Genomic DNA, 16,898 nt, shown 5'->3' with positions numbered 1-16,898 from the left:
AGAAATGAGTATTACAAAATTAAAGCCTTAATGAAATACGTAAGACTGGTTACACAAATACTGTAACTTTGTTGCAAAAATCTGCACATTTCTGTCTTGAAGCAGGTTCAGTGCAGATTGCCACTGGTTTCAATAAACAGCTTTGCCAAACCACTACAATCCTAACTCTGAGCAGCCACTTCTTTCCTAGGCCTGCCGTTTTCATAGCTATTTGCAGGTGGTGTGATATAAATGAATGGAGACTAAGAAGCAAACAAACTTATTGCACAACATGATATAAAGGAATGAGCACAAGTTTGGGAGTCAGGAGCCCCCAAGTTCCAACTTTGCCATTTACTTGCTGTGCATCCATTTATACAATGGCGATAACATTAGCTGAACACAACTCACAGGAAATTTGTGGGTATTAACATCTGTACAACCCTTTGAATCCATCAAGCACCAGACAAGTGCTAGGTAATATTTCCATATGTGAACAAAATGAGAATTTAGAAGTAGGTTCCAAACGATGAAAGGTTCATTCTCTAACTATGCATTATGTCAAGCAACCCTAGATATTCACATATTTATGCTGCTCTGTGCCATTTTCAAAAAAGGAATTATTCCCACAAGACCTACAAAAATAAAGAAAAACACTTAATCAAGGTACACAACAACAGAATCTGGAATACACTCTCAGAACTCTGCACATTAATACCACCTTCACTGAGTATTGCAGATACTGGGAGAAGCACATTAACTATACCCAGACCATAGCACAGCAATGTATATTTCAGTGACAAATGTATATTTCATGCCACAAAACCAAAAATATTTCTTTTTTCCACCTTGCTCTGTTGTGTAGGACATGATGTCCATTTCTGTATTAGTTTAGTTATATTTTAAGACTCCCAAGAACCAGCCTTTGTTTAAAGAAAAAAAATTAACGTATTCCCAGGGCTTGAAAAATTTACCCAACACTTATTAGCCCAACTGCTAAGCCTACCAGACAGATGGAAAAATACTGTTACTATCACACCTCCTTACCATTTTAAGAGTAAAACAGTTAAGTATTATATTTAATTGCAACATATAAAACAACTATTCAGTATCAATTAAAAAAACAAAAAACCTCACTAAATCTCTTGGTGTTGTTATACTTTCCCTTTCCCTCCCTGCCTCACTTTCATTTTCACCCCCACCCCAATCCTCATCCTCTTTTCCCCAAATAGTTTATGTAGATTGTTTCACTGTTTCCTCTTTTCTTTCTTTCCCCTCTCCACTCCCTTATATCCCCCAATCTTTTCCTAAACTGTGTTCCCTACTTTTTTCCTGTGCTTTCTGTCTCACGTCTGCCTACAAAAATATTAATATCATAATCTCTCTAAGCCTACTAGTCAAAATGCAGTATGAAAGATCAGGTGGGAAATCAAGCCCTTGCCATGTCCCTTCTCCCCAAAGCTGTTAGGAAAAGGGAAGAGGAGTGTTGCAATTCCTACCAGGGTGTTGTCCTTGGATCCCCACTAAGGATCTCCATATTCCACAGCATCTGAGTAGCAGGTGTACAATAAATTTTAGAGCCTCTCTCAGTTCCCTCCTGCCACCCCAGAGATGCCTGGCAGTTGTGATGGTGGGGAGGAAGTTTCCACTAATCTATTCCTACTCCAGCCTCCATTTTTGTGCTTTAATCTCAAGCATTGCTCATAGCTTTTCTCAGGGAGCACAGTGAAACTGACCCAACTCTCCGCCTAATGTTGCTAATAGATCTGAATAAAGCAGTAAAACCTGACAAAGCAGATCTATTTTCACTTTACTGCACCTTAGCAGAACTACGTGCCTCTGAAGAGACACTAGTATTCTTTGTCTAAACATCAGAGAGTCTATACAGTATCTGTTTATATTCAATTCACATAAACGAGGTTATCTTTGCAGATATAAGAACTAAACACCTTACTTGCCAGGGGCAAGTGCCATTTTCATTTTTATTAAAGAGCTCTGGTGGTACAAAGGAAGGTTCTTTCACAAGACTGGTACATTGGTTAACTTCAACTTACGATTTGTTTTTGGAAAAAGTGTATGGTGGCTAAATCATTGGTTTGCTAGAGCTTACCTGTGCAAATATAGATAAAGCAAAGAATATTTTTGAAATCGAACAAACGTCCTAGACATTGCTAGCCTGACCAGAAGCAGGTGAGACCTAAGGGGTTCCCTAAAATATGGGAGTCTGTGAACTATGATCCTCTCTCATTGCTTGATTTAGGTACTTACAGCTTTTCCTAGGTCATGCGGCAAGTGGGCCCACTGAGAGTTGAAGAGGATACAGTAGTCCTTTCCTTTACTCCTCCCCCTCTCCGAAAGAACATGCACCATACCATACTCGCAACACACCTGAAAACACAAAACATTTTATCGGGGTTTCATTAAAAGCAATAATACACCAAGGCCCTTGTGACGTTATTGACATAAGCTGGGACCGTATAGATCATTGTTGTAACCAAGGTCCTGTAGTGGCACCAAATCTTATATAAAGGGAGTCAAATGAGGTGTCTAAGACAAGGTTATGGTTTGCTGGTTATGATTATGCTGTCTATATGTGAGTATCATTTTTGTAGTTAAAGTTATGAATATTGGCTCTATACTGTCTGTATTTCAACTTGTGCTATGCTTCTGGGAAACACTCCAGACAAGCTGGTGTCAGCTCTGCCTAGCCTGCTTGATGGCCCATTAAGAACCATCAGCTATACAACTGACCCATTGAGAGAAGGCAGACACGCCTTGCGACTCAGCAAGGCATGCAGGGACATGCCTATGGACAGAACTCTGAGGTTTTTCCATGCCATGTGATGGACAGCTTGTCTTTGGGACAAAGATAGACAGACCACATGGCAAAAGAATATAAAAAGCTGCTGCAGCTCCTCCATCTTGTCTTCAATCCTGTTTCTTACCTCTGGAGGAATTTTGCTACACTGAAGCTTTGAACCAAGGACTGAAAGACCCCTCCCAGCTGTGGATGTACTCCAGAGACTTGATTTGAACCTGCAGTTTATTCTATCACTGCTGCAAGCCTGAACCAAGAACTTTGCCATTACTGTATGTAATTGATTCCATTTAACCAATTCTAGCTCTTATCTATATCTTTTCCTTTTATGAATAAATCTTTAAATTCTAAAGGATTGGCAACAGCATGATTTGTGGGTAAGATCATATTTATTTATTGACCTGGGTCTGGGGCTTGGTCCTTTGGGATTGAGAGAACCTTTTTTCTTTTACTGGGGTATTGGTTTTCATAACCATTTGTCCCCATAACAAGCGGCACTGGTGAGGATACTGGGAAACTGGGGTGTCTAAGGGAATTCCTTGTGTGACTTGTGGTTAGCCAGTGGGGTAAAACCAAAGTCTTCTCTGTTTGGCCAGTTTGGTTTGCCTTGGCGTGCACAGAAACTCCAGCCTTGGGCTGTAACTGTCCTGCTTTATGCAATTTGTCCTGAATTGGCACTCTCAGTTGGGTCCCGCCAGAACCAGCATCATTACAGCCCTAAAATTGAGACACCCTCTAATGAAGTTGCTCTGTAATAATTCACAAACAAAACTAGACTTTGAATGAAAAACCCAGGTTAAAGAAGATAAGAAATGCTGACAAAGAATCATCACGTTTCCCATAACTTCTCTTCCCCTTTCTAATAGATTAAGGGTACCACAGAATAACATATACTGACTTATAACACTTAGAATATAAAATGAAGAATTGTTAACAGTAAAATTAAAAGCTTTGTTAACTACATTTTAATGATTTATAACAATGAGTATTTCTGAAGATAAAGGTAAGTTTGGGTTGTATCAAGCAGAGTAGAATGTGGACACACCACTTTTCGCTTATGATGAAAAGGAGCCTATCAAGCAGAAAGCTGAAGAGGTTACTTGGTTGATTATGGTGATATGGAATCTTCCATCCTCTCACTTGCACTGCTCAATAAGGGCTTCCGATGTGGTTTAGCAAACTATCTAAGGCTCCTGTTAAGACGGAAAAGTGATAGGTTCTCTCACACATCAATTACTTTCAGGTCATCATATCTGTCTAGATCATTCAAGTTCTGTACCATATAGTCACTATGTTACACAACGTTTCATTATTAGGGAAGTTTCCAAAACAAATGTATAGAAACAAAAGACATCCTAAAAATCTGTTTCACCAAATCTGCCACAGTAACAGAAATGAGAAAGATGAGGTTTTTTTATTATTATTATTATTATTAAATAAGTACAAAATAAAACCTCTCTGCTTTCTTGATTGGCCACCTTACATTTCAAACCTCAGCAATCCCCTTGGATACTGTTGCACACTCCAGTGTGTGACATTTGCTTCAAAAAAATGTAGTTCTTGGCTCAGTAGCCTAAGCAGAAAGAAGTATTTGGACAGAGAAAGGAAGATGGCGACAACTAGAAATACAAAGAAAAAGGAGGGAGCCTTGCAAGACTAAAGACTTTTTATTTTTATCTGGTTCAAATGGTTGTACAGCCAATCTGCAACTGTTTGAAAAATGTTGATTCAAATGACATTTTGTTTCAAAACCTTTGAATCTATCCGAAAAATTATTTTTTTTGTTTTATTTTGGTGAATATGACTCTAATAGCATCCCAATGCAAGAGGGCAGAGGGGATGACTGGTATCTGGTAGTGAGTTTCAACTGGCCTGACCAGTTCAGTGTATTCCAATTCACCAATGTCACACCCCGTATCTAAAAGGCAACATGTAATTTATCATTAGAAAGCTAATAACATACTGATCATTGTTGTGTATATGGAGGACAAATTCAAAATTAGAAACATATTGGGAATTATTGTCTTAAAGTGCGTCTGCCAAGCAGGGCTGAAGTTTTTTTCACTCTCGCCAAAGGAATGTGGTTCCGCTACTTGAAGGTATTTCCAAGGTACATTAAGAGACAATGGGAATGCAATTTACATAAAAGGTACACAGATCCATCACGACAACAAGAGGAGAAGATAATCACTCAGAATAAACCAGTTGGAGAACACTTCAATCTCTCTGGTCATGCGATTACAGACATGAAAGTTGCAATATTACAACAAAAAAAACTTCAAATCCAGACTCCAGCGAGAGACTGATGAATTGGAATTCATTTGCAAATTGGACACAATTAACTTAGGCTTGAATAGAGACTGGGAGTGGCTAAGTCATTATGCAAGGTAACCTATTTCCCCTTGTTTTTTCCTACCCCCTCCCCCCCCCCCCAGACATTCTTGTTAAACCCTGAATTTGTGCTGGAAATGGCCCAACTTGATTATCATACACATTGTAAGGAGAGTGATCACTTTAGATAAGCTATTACCAGCAGGAGAGTGGGGTGGGGGGGAGGTATTTTTTCATGCTTTGTGTGTATAAAAAGATCTTCTCCACTTTCCACAGTATGCATCCGATGAAGTGAGCTGTAGCTCACGAAAGCTTATGCTCAAATAAATTGGTTAGTCTCTAAGGTGCCACAAGGACTCCTTTTCTTTTTGTGACTACAGACTAACATGGTTGTTACTCTGAAACCACTCAGAATCAGGGCAGGGGAAGGAGATTGCAGGAAAGATCAATTTGTATTATAGGAAACACCAGCAGGGAAGAAATCAGTATAGAACTTCCTTCACCAGAAGAATCCATTGAGCCTTCCTCAAAGGTTGAATTAACTTTACTTTGGACATTGTGGAAGACCTGAAGAAAGGGGTGGGTCAACCATCTTGCTGAAAGGTAGTGTGATAAGAATCTTACTTTGAACCAAGACTGTAGTTTTGTTAAGATTTAGTCTCTAGAAAGCATTTTTCACTTTTATTTGCTTGTAACCATTTCTGACTCTATCCTTTAGACTTGAATTCACTTGAAATCCTAATCTTCTTTTGTTAATAAACTTGTTTTACTTTTAATCTAAACCAAGCCAGTCCTGTGTTTGAGTGAAAGTGATAAGCTGTGCATTTTGTCTGTTTAGAGGCACAAACAAACTTCATTATTTGCAGGAGAGGGCTGTTCCAGGAAAGGGCTGGACGCTTCAGGGCAGATGGGTTTGGGGAAAATTCAGGACTTGGAATATTAGGTCACCCCTGCATAACATAACTGGGCGATAGAAACTAGAGTTGTGTTGTAAGCAGACTGCTGGGGTCAGAGCATTGAACCAGGGCTGCATAGCACACAGACACTCAGGATACTGCATGCTTATCTGTTGGTATCCAGGTTGTAAGCCACAGCAGCTGAGCAACCCAAGGTCTCTGTCAGCTTCTGAACTGTACCCCAAAAGATGAGGGGGGAAAAATCCAGTTTCAGTTCAAAACCACAAAGCAAAAAAGTCAATAATTCACTCAGCTCTAACTGTAACTTTCATTTAAATGGTTTAACTTAAGAAGGCAGCTTTTTGTTGAAATGGGGAATATTTAGCTCAGAACAAAAGGTGACAATCATTGAAACAAGGACACCCAAACCAGTTGCCAGGAGCCAGAGGCCTTCATTTAACTTGCACAAAATGGTTCTGCAGACTGTAGTCACTTTCATATTTAATACAGACATTCTACCTGTAGAAATTACAGCCAGGGCTCTATGTACTTTGCATGAACTTGGATTTAAATTCTACAGGAAGGATGTCTGCAGTGGGGTGGAATAGACTGGAAATTCTACAGCAGCTTCATTTACATTAAAAAAGAGGGATATTTCTATTAAGTTGTATGAAAACAAACTGAAAATTTGAGGCGATCAAGGGAGGTCCCGGACAACTGGAAAAAGGCAAATATAGTACCCATATTTTAAAAAGAAGAAAGAGAACCTGGGGAATTACAGCCTCACTTCAGTCTCTGGCAAAATCATGGAGCAGGTCCTCAAGGAATCCATTTTGAAGCACTTGGAGGAGAGGAAGGTGATCAGGAACAGTCAACATGGATTCACCAAGGGCAAGTCATGCCTGACCATCCTGATTGCCTTCTATGATCAGATAACTGGCTCTGTGGATATGGGGAAAGCGGTGGATGTGATATATCATGACTTTAGCAAAGCTTTTGATTCGGTCTCCCACAGCATTCTTGCCAGCAAGTTAAAAAAAGTATGGATTGGATGAATGGACTATAAGGTGGATAGAAAACTGGCTAGATTGTCAGGCTCAACAGGTAGTGATCAATGGCTCGATGTCTAGTTGGCAGCCGATATGAAGCAGAGTGCCCCAGGGGTCGGTTTTGTTCAACATCTTTATCAATGATCTGGATAATGGGATTAATTGCAAGTTCGCAGAGGACACTAAGCTGGAGGGGTAGGGGAGGAAAAAGAGGTAGATACGCAGGAGGGTAGGGATAGGGTCCAGAGTGACCCAGACAAATTGGAGGATTGGGCCAAAAGAAATCTGATGAGGTTCAACAAGGACAAGTGCAGAGCTCTGCACTTAGGAAGGAAGAATCCCATGCACCGCTACAGGCTGGGGACCAAGTGGCTAAGCAGCAGTTCTGCAGAAAAGGACCTGGGAATTACAGTGGACGAGAAGCTGGATATGAGTCAGCAGTGTGTCCTTGTTGCCAAGAAGGCCAATGGCATATTGGGCTGTATTAGTAGGAGCACTGCCAGCAGATGGAGGGAAGTGATTATTCCCCTCTATTTGGCACTGGTGAGGCCACACCTGAAGTAGTGCATCCAGTTTTGGTCCCCCCACTACAGAAGGGATGTGGACAAATTGGAGAGAAGTATCAGAGGGGTAGCTGTGTTAGTCTGGATCTGTAAAAGCGGCAAAGAGTCCTGTGGCACCTTATAGACTAACAGACTTATTGGAGCATAAGCTTTCGTGGGTGAATACCCACTTCATCGGATGCATGTAGTGGAAATTTGCAGAGGAAGGTATAAATATGCAAGCCAGAATCAGGCTAGGGATAACAAGGTTAGTTCAATCAGGGAGGATGAGGCCCTCTTCTAGCAGTTGAGGTGTGAACACCAAGGGAGGAGAAACTGCTTTTATAGTTGGTTAGCCATTCACAGTCTCTGTTTAATCCTGAGCTGATGGTGTTAAATTTGCAAATGAACTGAAGCTCAGCAGTTTCTCTTTGAAGTCTGGTCCTGAAGTTTTTTTGCTGCAGGATGGCTACCTTTAAATCTGCTATTGTGTGTCCAGGGAGGTAGAAGTGTTCTCCTACAGGTTTTTGTATATTGCCAAACCTATCGTTTCCCTTTCCTTAGCAAAGGGCTTGAGAAAAGCACACACTACCTGCAAAGGCTCTCTCAAGTCCACACCTGTTGAAACTAACCATACCCCAGTATACAAAATAGAGCTGTTCTGTACATTGAATTTCTTTTTGTGTACACTGAATTTCCTCACGTAAACTTAAGTTTTCCCATATAGTTTTATTGCACAGAATACGAACAACTGCAGCCTCTACTGATACATTAGACACGTTCAAGTGAAAATGATACCCTATCTGAAACATGAGGATGGCTGTCAGGGTATAATCTTCCTTCATGATATAAGATTGCACCACTATGAGAAATAACTGAAAGGCAAAATACAAAAAAAAAAAAAAAACCCTGAAAAAAGCCCAACCTTCTCCCAGACTAAGCTCTCAGCTGAACCCGGCAGCACACTAAGAATGCTACAGGCTCAACTACAAAAATCTTCTAACTCTCAGACTCTCCTTCAACTAGATCCAACAAGACAGTACTTGAATTAATGGAAGTCATTCATCAGAAATAACTGCTGATAAAGTTTTCTCTTTGGGATGTAAGGGACAGAAAACAGTACTGAAAATATTATACCACCCATTATATAAAATCAAGATTATACCCTCACTTTGAATGCTGAGTTTGATTCTGGTCATCTTATACCATCATATACAGCAGAAACAAGCATCATCTTTGGTATGAGCCTCTACCATTTGGGCTTGGTGCAGATCATCAGATAGCACTGACATAGCTTGGAGGAAGACCTCCCAGTTTGTCCTGACCTACCAGGCTGTCGCACTCCAAGAAGTGGGAGGCTCACTCTCAGGTTTCCCCGACAGCTGTCGGATAACCAGGCTCACCTTTGCACAATAGTAGCATAGCACGGAGGCTGCATCATGAACAGGAAGCGGCACTGGTTTATAAAACCCTGGAATCACTGGCAATTACCATCAAACCATTCCAGAAGATGGACTGGGAAACAGGGCTCTGCGAGCCATGTCTGGAGTGCGGCATTTTCAGCTTGCAACTGTCTGACTTGCTCCTGCAATAACTGGTTCTCTGAGGTCACTTGGACAACCCATGTCTGCAGGGCTTGGTTGTCCACCTGAAGGCAGGCAGCTCACTCAAATATGTCCAGTGCTCCCGTAGGATTAGCCAGATCCATTCTGCTGGCACCAGGCTCATTCCTGTGGTGTAAGTGGTCCATGCAAACTGTCACAACCGGGAAGTGGGCATCTTACCTAGTGGTCAGAACAGGAGTTGGAAGTCAGGCCAGGTCAGATACCAGGAGATCAGAGTCTGAGATATCCCAGAAGGCAGACTGAGCCAGATGTCAGGAGGCAGGCATGGTGAGGTTACCAGTTAATGAGAGTCAGGCTGTAGGAGCAGGTAGCGCAAGGGAAGCAGTCCCAAGCAGGGGAAACCAACTCGCGTGGACAACTTCCTGGTCCTGTGCTTCATTTAAATAAAAACAGGGAACCAACCAGTAGCCCCAGAGTTCTGCCAATCAGATCCCACGACTGGAGTCCTCTGTTGGAATTGAGCTTCTGGTTCTGGCAACTGTTAACAGGTCACTTGGTGGCAGGCTGGAACTTACTAACACTTAAGAGCACTATGGACCAGGGTTCCAGACCTCTGGTCCCTCACAGTATGTGCCAAGATCACAGGGAACTCTGCTCTACACCTTCTTGCCTCTGTCTGAAGTGGGGAAGAGACCTACCCCTCTGGGAGGAGGGGTCTGAGTCCCTCTCCTTGCCCCCTCTGTAGTATCTGAATGCCTCACAATCTTTAATGCATCTATCCTCACAAAACCCCTGTAGAGAGTAGGAGCTTCACAAAGGAACTTAGGTTTGGTGACAATGAGCATTGCTGTACCTGGAAAAGGATGTAGATTCACAAAGCCTGAGATCAAGTTATATTGACTCAGAATTACATTAGCATACAGCCACTGCAGTTAGTACAACGCTTGTGCAAATGCATACATGGCTCCTTGTGTCTGAAACCTGTATCAATGCAGAGTGTATTGCACCTTGGGTCAGTATCCCTCTGTGCAACTCACCATCTAGCACCCTGCCTTTTGCAAAGTTCTGGCAATGCATGATAGGGCCAAAATGAGTCATGTAAGGGTGACTGGGAGCATGAGGTCAACTTCCAGTTTGCAACTATCTCCATCCCATAGTGTTATCTATATCCCATTATTTTCACACTTTTTTTTCCTAAAAATCCCACAAACCTGCGTGGCCCTCCTCGCTGTCTGCCATCTCTGACAAAAGCATGGAGCCTGCATAGTTCTGCACTATTGTCATAGAATCACAGTAAGATTAGGTTTGGAAGAGACCTCAGAAGGTCATCTAGTCCAACCCCCTGCTCAAAGCAGGACCAACCCCAACTAAATCATCCCAGCCAGGGCTTTGTCATGAGCGTTGAAAGCTCAGGGAGCACAGTCCTGTAGTATTTGTGGAGCTGCAAGAAAAACTGAACGAGTAGGGAAAATTATTATTCCTTGGAGGACAGTTTGCTGTGGGACATAGCAAAAAACAATTCAAGGTTGTTGGTGGCATTCACGGAGCAGCTGCAGATGGAGCCCGGGCCTGAGAAACAAGCTCTGACTGGTTGCATCGCAGGGTAATGCAGGTTAGGGATGATGAGCAGCAGCTGCAGAACTTTCAGACGCGCACAGCCATGTTCCTAGATCTGTGTGCTGAGCTCGTCCCAGCCCTCCAGCGCAGGGACACCAGAATGAGAGCTGCACTGACAGTGGAGAAGCGAGTGGTGATGGCACTCTAGAAACTTACAACACCAGATTGCTACTGGTCAGCAGGAAATCAATTTGGAGTCGGGAAACACACCATGGAGGCCACTGTCATGCAAGTGTGCAGGGCCATTAATCCTCTCCAACTACAGAGGGCTGTGACTCTTGGTAATGTGCAGGACCACAGATGATTTTGAAGCAATTGGGTTTCCAAATGCAATGGAGTGACAAACAGCACACACATCCCTGGTTTGGCACCAGCCCATCTTGCCACAGAGTACACCAACAGAAAGAGTTTTAGGGCCATTTCCACAAAGGTCTGTACTGACTGAAGCCATATCCCCCTATACTGAGAAGTACTCCAAGGCCTACCATAATTCATGGACTCAAGCTCCATTTATTGTTCCTTTTTCCTGCTTCTTTTAGCCTATTTTCATATAATATTTCTGATGCTTTCAGTGAATCAACAGTACTTAATTTGTAGCTGACACTGATCAAACAAACAAATTGCAGTTTGAGAGCTGAGTGAGACCTATCACACTATTTAAAAGAAGGAAGAAAATATACACACCATCTGTAATGAATATTCTTTGAGATAACAAAAGGGACCGTAAGAAAGAGTTGCAAGGAGCATGCACGCACCTACATGTGTGACAAAGGTAAGCTGCACATCCATTTTTAGACTATTTCCATGATTTGGTCCTCTGCTGTTGTGCATGGTCTGTGGAAAACTTCAGTTAAGGATGCATTAAGGTAGGGGTCGGCAACCCTTCAGCATGCGGCCCATCAGGGTAATCTACTGGTGGGCCGCAAGACATTTTGTTTACGTTGACCGTCCGCAGGCACAGTCCCCCGCAGCTCCCAGTGGCTGCGGTTCGCCGTTCCCGTGATGATACTTAAGGTGGTAAGAATTGGGCTTGACTCTAGGACCCCAGGGAGAATCTAAGGCTGGCAGTTAGAAAAAAACATCCTTTTACGTTTATTACCAGCTTCTCTCCTCAATGGCTTGCTCCTCAGAATACCATGTCTTCATCTTCTGACACATCTAAATTAAAGGCAGGATCTGTTTTACTTTGTACTATTCTCTGAACACCCATAACAAGATCCAGTGACATACTGACAATATCATGTAATTTCCTGAACAAACCTTATGGAATTCAGATAAACTTTATTGAATTAATGAGTCTGGATAGCTCAGTTAGTATAGCATCAGACTTTTAATCTGAGGGGCTACATTTCAAGTCCCCAGTTGGGTATTAGCTTTGAGGTATGGTAGCTGAGCAGTTAAGACCCTTGACAACAATTGTGAAGGTTGTGAGTTCAAGTCTCACTTGATCACACACTGAATTGCCAGCTGCAAAATGGGAGCCAGTCAAAGCTGGTTGGATGTGATGCTGAGCACATTACTCCGTTGTGTACTGTTGGCTATGAAACTGACTTGCCCTAACTGAAAGAGCCATTAGCTCAGAGGAATCTTGAATTAGGGTTAATATCTTTGTATTAAAACAGTATGTGTTACTGTCACACTGTATGTACATTATCTAGTAGAGAGGATGGATGCTAATGTACTTCCCTCCATCATCAAGCCTTTGGATTCCCTAACTACTCTCTCCCCTCCCGCCGCCAAGATTTTCAGAATTCCTTTGGGTGAAAGTTTGAAGGACTGTTCCTGCCAGAATCTCTGTTAGGGGTGGGGGTAATTCTGATAAGTTTAATAGCATGCATGTGGGTTCTGCTATGGTTTTTAATGTTCTCTCTGTAATGCTTTTCACTTTAGGGATAAAGTAGGCTTGCATAGGAAGTGATGTGTGGCAACATATCTGTTGCAATTACACTTGTTAACCATCTCTAAAGAGAGAGCAAATACTGTCTTTAGGCAACCTGTCTGTGCTAGAAAATACACAGTGAAGGCAGGAAACTGTGCAGCCTGGAAATACTCCAGTTGGAAGAAAGAGAAACAAGGAGCTCCACCAAGAAAGGCAACAGCTGGGGAGCTGGAAGCCTGAGAATCGGTGCCATTGCTGGACCCCGAGGGGAAATAAAGGTGCAGTTGCCCTGAACTGTGACTGAGGCAGGATCTGTTTTACTTGATATTATTCTCTGAACATCCATAACAAAATTCCAGGAGAATTTAAGTCATATTAAGAAGGCAAAGAGAGTGATTTTCCTCATAATATCCAGATGTTACTCAAGAGACAATATCTGCACAAAACTTGCTTCATGATAACAATCAGTACGACTGTTTTGTACCCTTAACAGTTCCCCTGACGTATCTTTAATGAGCTACTAGGGTTATTTATTAATATTATCATAGCACCTAGGAAGCCCAAGTCATGGACTATGACCTGTGTCCTCTCAGAGCTGCGTGGTCACGCGGCCGCCCAGGAGTGCCGTGCACTTGATTAGCAGAGCCACACATGGAGGCTTGTGCATTCAGGTGCGCGTAGCTCCTGCCCTCTGCCTTGGAGTCCATGGCCAGCTGCTCCCAGGACACTCCTGCTTGCTGTGCAGAGTGGGGGTACTGGAAGGGAAGGGGGGCACTGATGTCAGGGTGCCACCCTGCGCATGTACCCTATCTCTGCAGAGCAGGGGAGAGGGGACAGGGCTCAGGAGCGGAGAGCTCAGCCTGAGCCTTCTGGTGTGAGTGCCTTAAAGAGACAGCGCAGGGTCTCTCATAGACTTCCCCAACAGCCAGTGCTCACACATTCTGTCTCTCTCTCTCTCTCACTTACACACACACACTGTCTCTTTCACACTCACCTCCCAACACATACTTGTGTTGTCATTACTGCTTGGTACTTCCTGCAATGCACATATATTCTCTGGTTTCAGAGTAGCAGCCGTGTTAGTCTGTATCCTTAAAAAGAAAAGGAGGACTTGTGGCACCTTAGAGACTAACAAATGTATTAGAGCATAAGCTTTCGTGAGCTACATCCGATGAAGTGAGCTGGAGCTCACAAAAGCTTATGCTCTAATAAATTTGTTAGTCTCTAAGATACCACAAGTACTCCTTTTCTTTTTACATATCTCTCTCTAATTTTATTCTTTCAAAGTGCTGTTATTTTAGGTTTTTGACTGGTCAATGCATTTCATAATTTTATTTCTCTCTTATGCGTAAATTTATTTTTTTGAGTTCTAAAATGCCTAACCCATCCTGGCTGGAGTAATTATCCCTATGGTAACTTTTAAAAAATATATATTATATCTAGGTGTTTTGTTTCTATTGGTGGTGCACATCTGCCCATTACCTTGATACTGGTGCCCATAACAAAATTCATTCAGCACATGGATGGAAAAAATTAGAGGGAACATTGATTATGATCCCATTGTATTTAGGCATCATACAAACTCAGAACAAAAAAAGATAGACTGTAAGCTCTTTGGGGTATGGGCTAAGTATAAGACAATATACGACAAATGGTTGCAGACAGGTGGGTGAGTACAAGGAAACAGAGACAATAATGGTCAGTACCATAAGCAGTGGTCTCAGCACATCAGCAACCTAACCATTGTCAAGTTTGTTTGGGGTTTTTTTGTAGGCATCACAGCAAAGGAGAATTTTTAAGGGGGTTTTGTAGGAGAATAATGAGTTTGTTGTGCTGATGTTTATTGGGAGCTCCTCCCAAATGTGACGGGTAGCATGGGAGAAAGCAAGAAGGTGCTTGTTAGAAAATGTAAGAAGGCTGAGAATTTCAGGACACAACATCAAGAAAAAATTTCCACTGGTGTGCTTATGCAGGATTAAGTATTCTGATCCACATCACCTTCTCTGCAGAGTACACAGGCAGGACTCCCATGAGTGGGACAGAAAGACTATGTTTTCAGGAACTATGAGAAAGACATGGTTTCGTCAACACTAAAGGTATGTCTACACTACAGACCTAAGTTGACGTATATTAGGTTGACTTACAGCCACTAATTACTGCGGTGGTGAATATCCTCCCTGGGACAGTGGTGCACGTCCTAACCACCAACCTAACAGGAGCAGTGTGGAAAGCTGAGAGCCTGGTTCTCAGCTCCATTGATAGCTCCCTGCCGGGAGGCTAGCTACCCCACAGGCTCCCGGGGGGCTGCCCCCCTTTCCTGCTGTGAAATTGACAAGGCTGCTGGGCTCCCAGCAGGAAGTGGGCAGGGGGCTGCCCCAGCTCCTGGTCCTGGCTCCCAGCTGGGAGAGGGATCCAAAGCCACCCCGGCTTCTGGCCCTGACTCCCAGCCACAGCAGGGTCCAGCCACCAAGCTCTCCAGGGAAGCAGGGGCTTTCTTGTCAATTTCACAGCTCCTGCCATGAAATTGACAAGACAGCCCATGCATCACCCAAGGACCCAACATAAGCCTTACACCTCTCATGGAAGTGGAGTTATTATATTGGTGTAGTAGGGCACTTAAGTCAGTGGGAGGAAGGCTATAGTGTAGACACTGACATAACTGGGTCTACATAAGCTGCATTATGTCTACCTATGTAGCGTAGACCAGCCTTAAGAAAATAGTAATGGGTAATCCCAAAATGTATATGGCATGATGGGCAAGAGAGACTTACTGAAGTCCCAGTTTGGCTTACTAATGGAATTGGTCTCTCTTCCCTCCCACATTTAGGCTACTGATGCAGCAGCACCGCAGTAAACTCTCTAGCGTAGCCGCTGTAAACCGATGGAAGAAAGTTCTCCCATTGACTTAATTAATCCACCCCCAAAGAGCTGCGGTAGCTAAATCTTCAGGAAAAGCTCTTCTGCCAGCATAGCACTGTCCACACAAGTGCTTAGGTCGATGTAATTTATGTCACTTAAGGGGGTGACATATTCACACCCTGAGGGTAGGTCTACACTACCCGCTGGATCGGCGGGTAGCGATTGATATATTGGGGGTCGATATATCGCGTCTAGTCTAGACGCGATAAATCGATCCCCGAGTGCTCTCCCGTTGACTCCGGAACTCCAGCGCCACGAGAGGCACAAGCGGCTCCAAAACGGGAGCGGCGGCAGTCGACTCACCGCCGTGACGCCGCCACAGTAAGTCGATCTAGGTACGTCGACTTCAGCAATACTCTTCTCATCGCTGAAGTTGCGTACCTTACATCGACTCCCGCCCAGCAGAGACCAGGGCTGAGAGACATAAGTTATACCAACTTAAGTGGTAGTATAGACATAGCCTTACTGTAGTTTTATTATTGCAGCCTGTCTTTGTACCTGAACCCCATTTTGCAGATGTCTCCAAGTTTATTGTCTATCTCTGTGTAGTGCAGGGATATGGTTTTCACAGCTTCCTACAAATCAGGGACATGGCAGCTTGACTGGTCTTGAACAGACATCGGGCACTGAAAGTGCCTGTCGACTCGGAAGTCCTTCGTTCAGGAAGCGCCTAGTGCGACCAGCTGCGGCAGCGAGCCCAGGTGGCCTGCTAGGAAGCGCAGGTCGCAGTCAAACACCGCTGCTCTCAGAGCCCTCCGCTGGGTGCGCAGCGAGACCCCCGTCCGGGGCAGGGCTGGGAGCCAAGGACCTGGCTGTTCCCTGCGACAGACGGGGATTCGCCTGCCCCTGGGTGCGGGCTGCAGCGCCGGAGAGGCAGCTGGAGCCCGCCCGAAGGCCGCGAGGGGCTGCGGGACGAAGACAGCCCAGGACCGAGGGGCTCTGCCGGGCGGGAGGAGCCCGCTCGCAAGGCGGAGTCCCGCACCGACAGCACCGGGGCGGGGCGCGCCGCGCGGCGGCCACAGAGGGAAGGAGCCCTGCGCGCTGCCTCGGGGCGGTGGGAAGGAGCCGCGGGCTGCCCCGGGGCCCAGGAAGGGGTAGCGGGGCCTAGAGCGCTCCGCCTCTGTCCCGTGTCGGGAGGCGGAGCCAGGGACTCACCTGAGCGACAAGGAGCAGGAGCAACCCAGGCTGGACCCGGCTTGTCAACGCCGCCGCCGCCATCCCCAGCGCCGCCGTAGCCCCACTCGCTCGTGAGCGGCGCGGGGGACTGACACCGCTCCGGCCTGTTACCCAGCAACCCGGCCCC

At 44.4% G+C, this 16,898-nt stretch overlaps 1 protein-coding gene across 1 annotated transcript in view; it reads right to left on the bottom strand.

Annotated features, from left to right (window-relative positions):
- Positions 1-16,881, bottom strand: part of SPPL2B (signal peptide peptidase like 2B) — an 83,495-nt gene extending 66,614 nt beyond the window's left edge. The window contains 2 exon segments of the mRNA XM_037886004.2: positions 2,248-2,367; positions 16,751-16,881. Of these exon segments, the coding sequence (XP_037741932.1) occupies positions 2,248-2,367; positions 16,751-16,813 (183 nt within the window). The 5' untranslated portion in view covers positions 16,814-16,881.
- Positions 16,882-16,898: the final 17 nt, after the last annotated feature.

The sequence above is a fragment of the Chelonia mydas genome, chromosome 25 (genome assembly GCF_015237465.2).
Source record: "Chelonia mydas isolate rCheMyd1 chromosome 25, rCheMyd1.pri.v2, whole genome shotgun sequence".
In the NCBI taxonomy this organism is placed as follows: domain Eukaryota; kingdom Metazoa; phylum Chordata; order Testudines; family Cheloniidae; genus Chelonia; species Chelonia mydas.
Note: the sequence above shows the minus strand (reverse complement) of the source record. Positions and strands in the feature narration are given on the sequence as shown.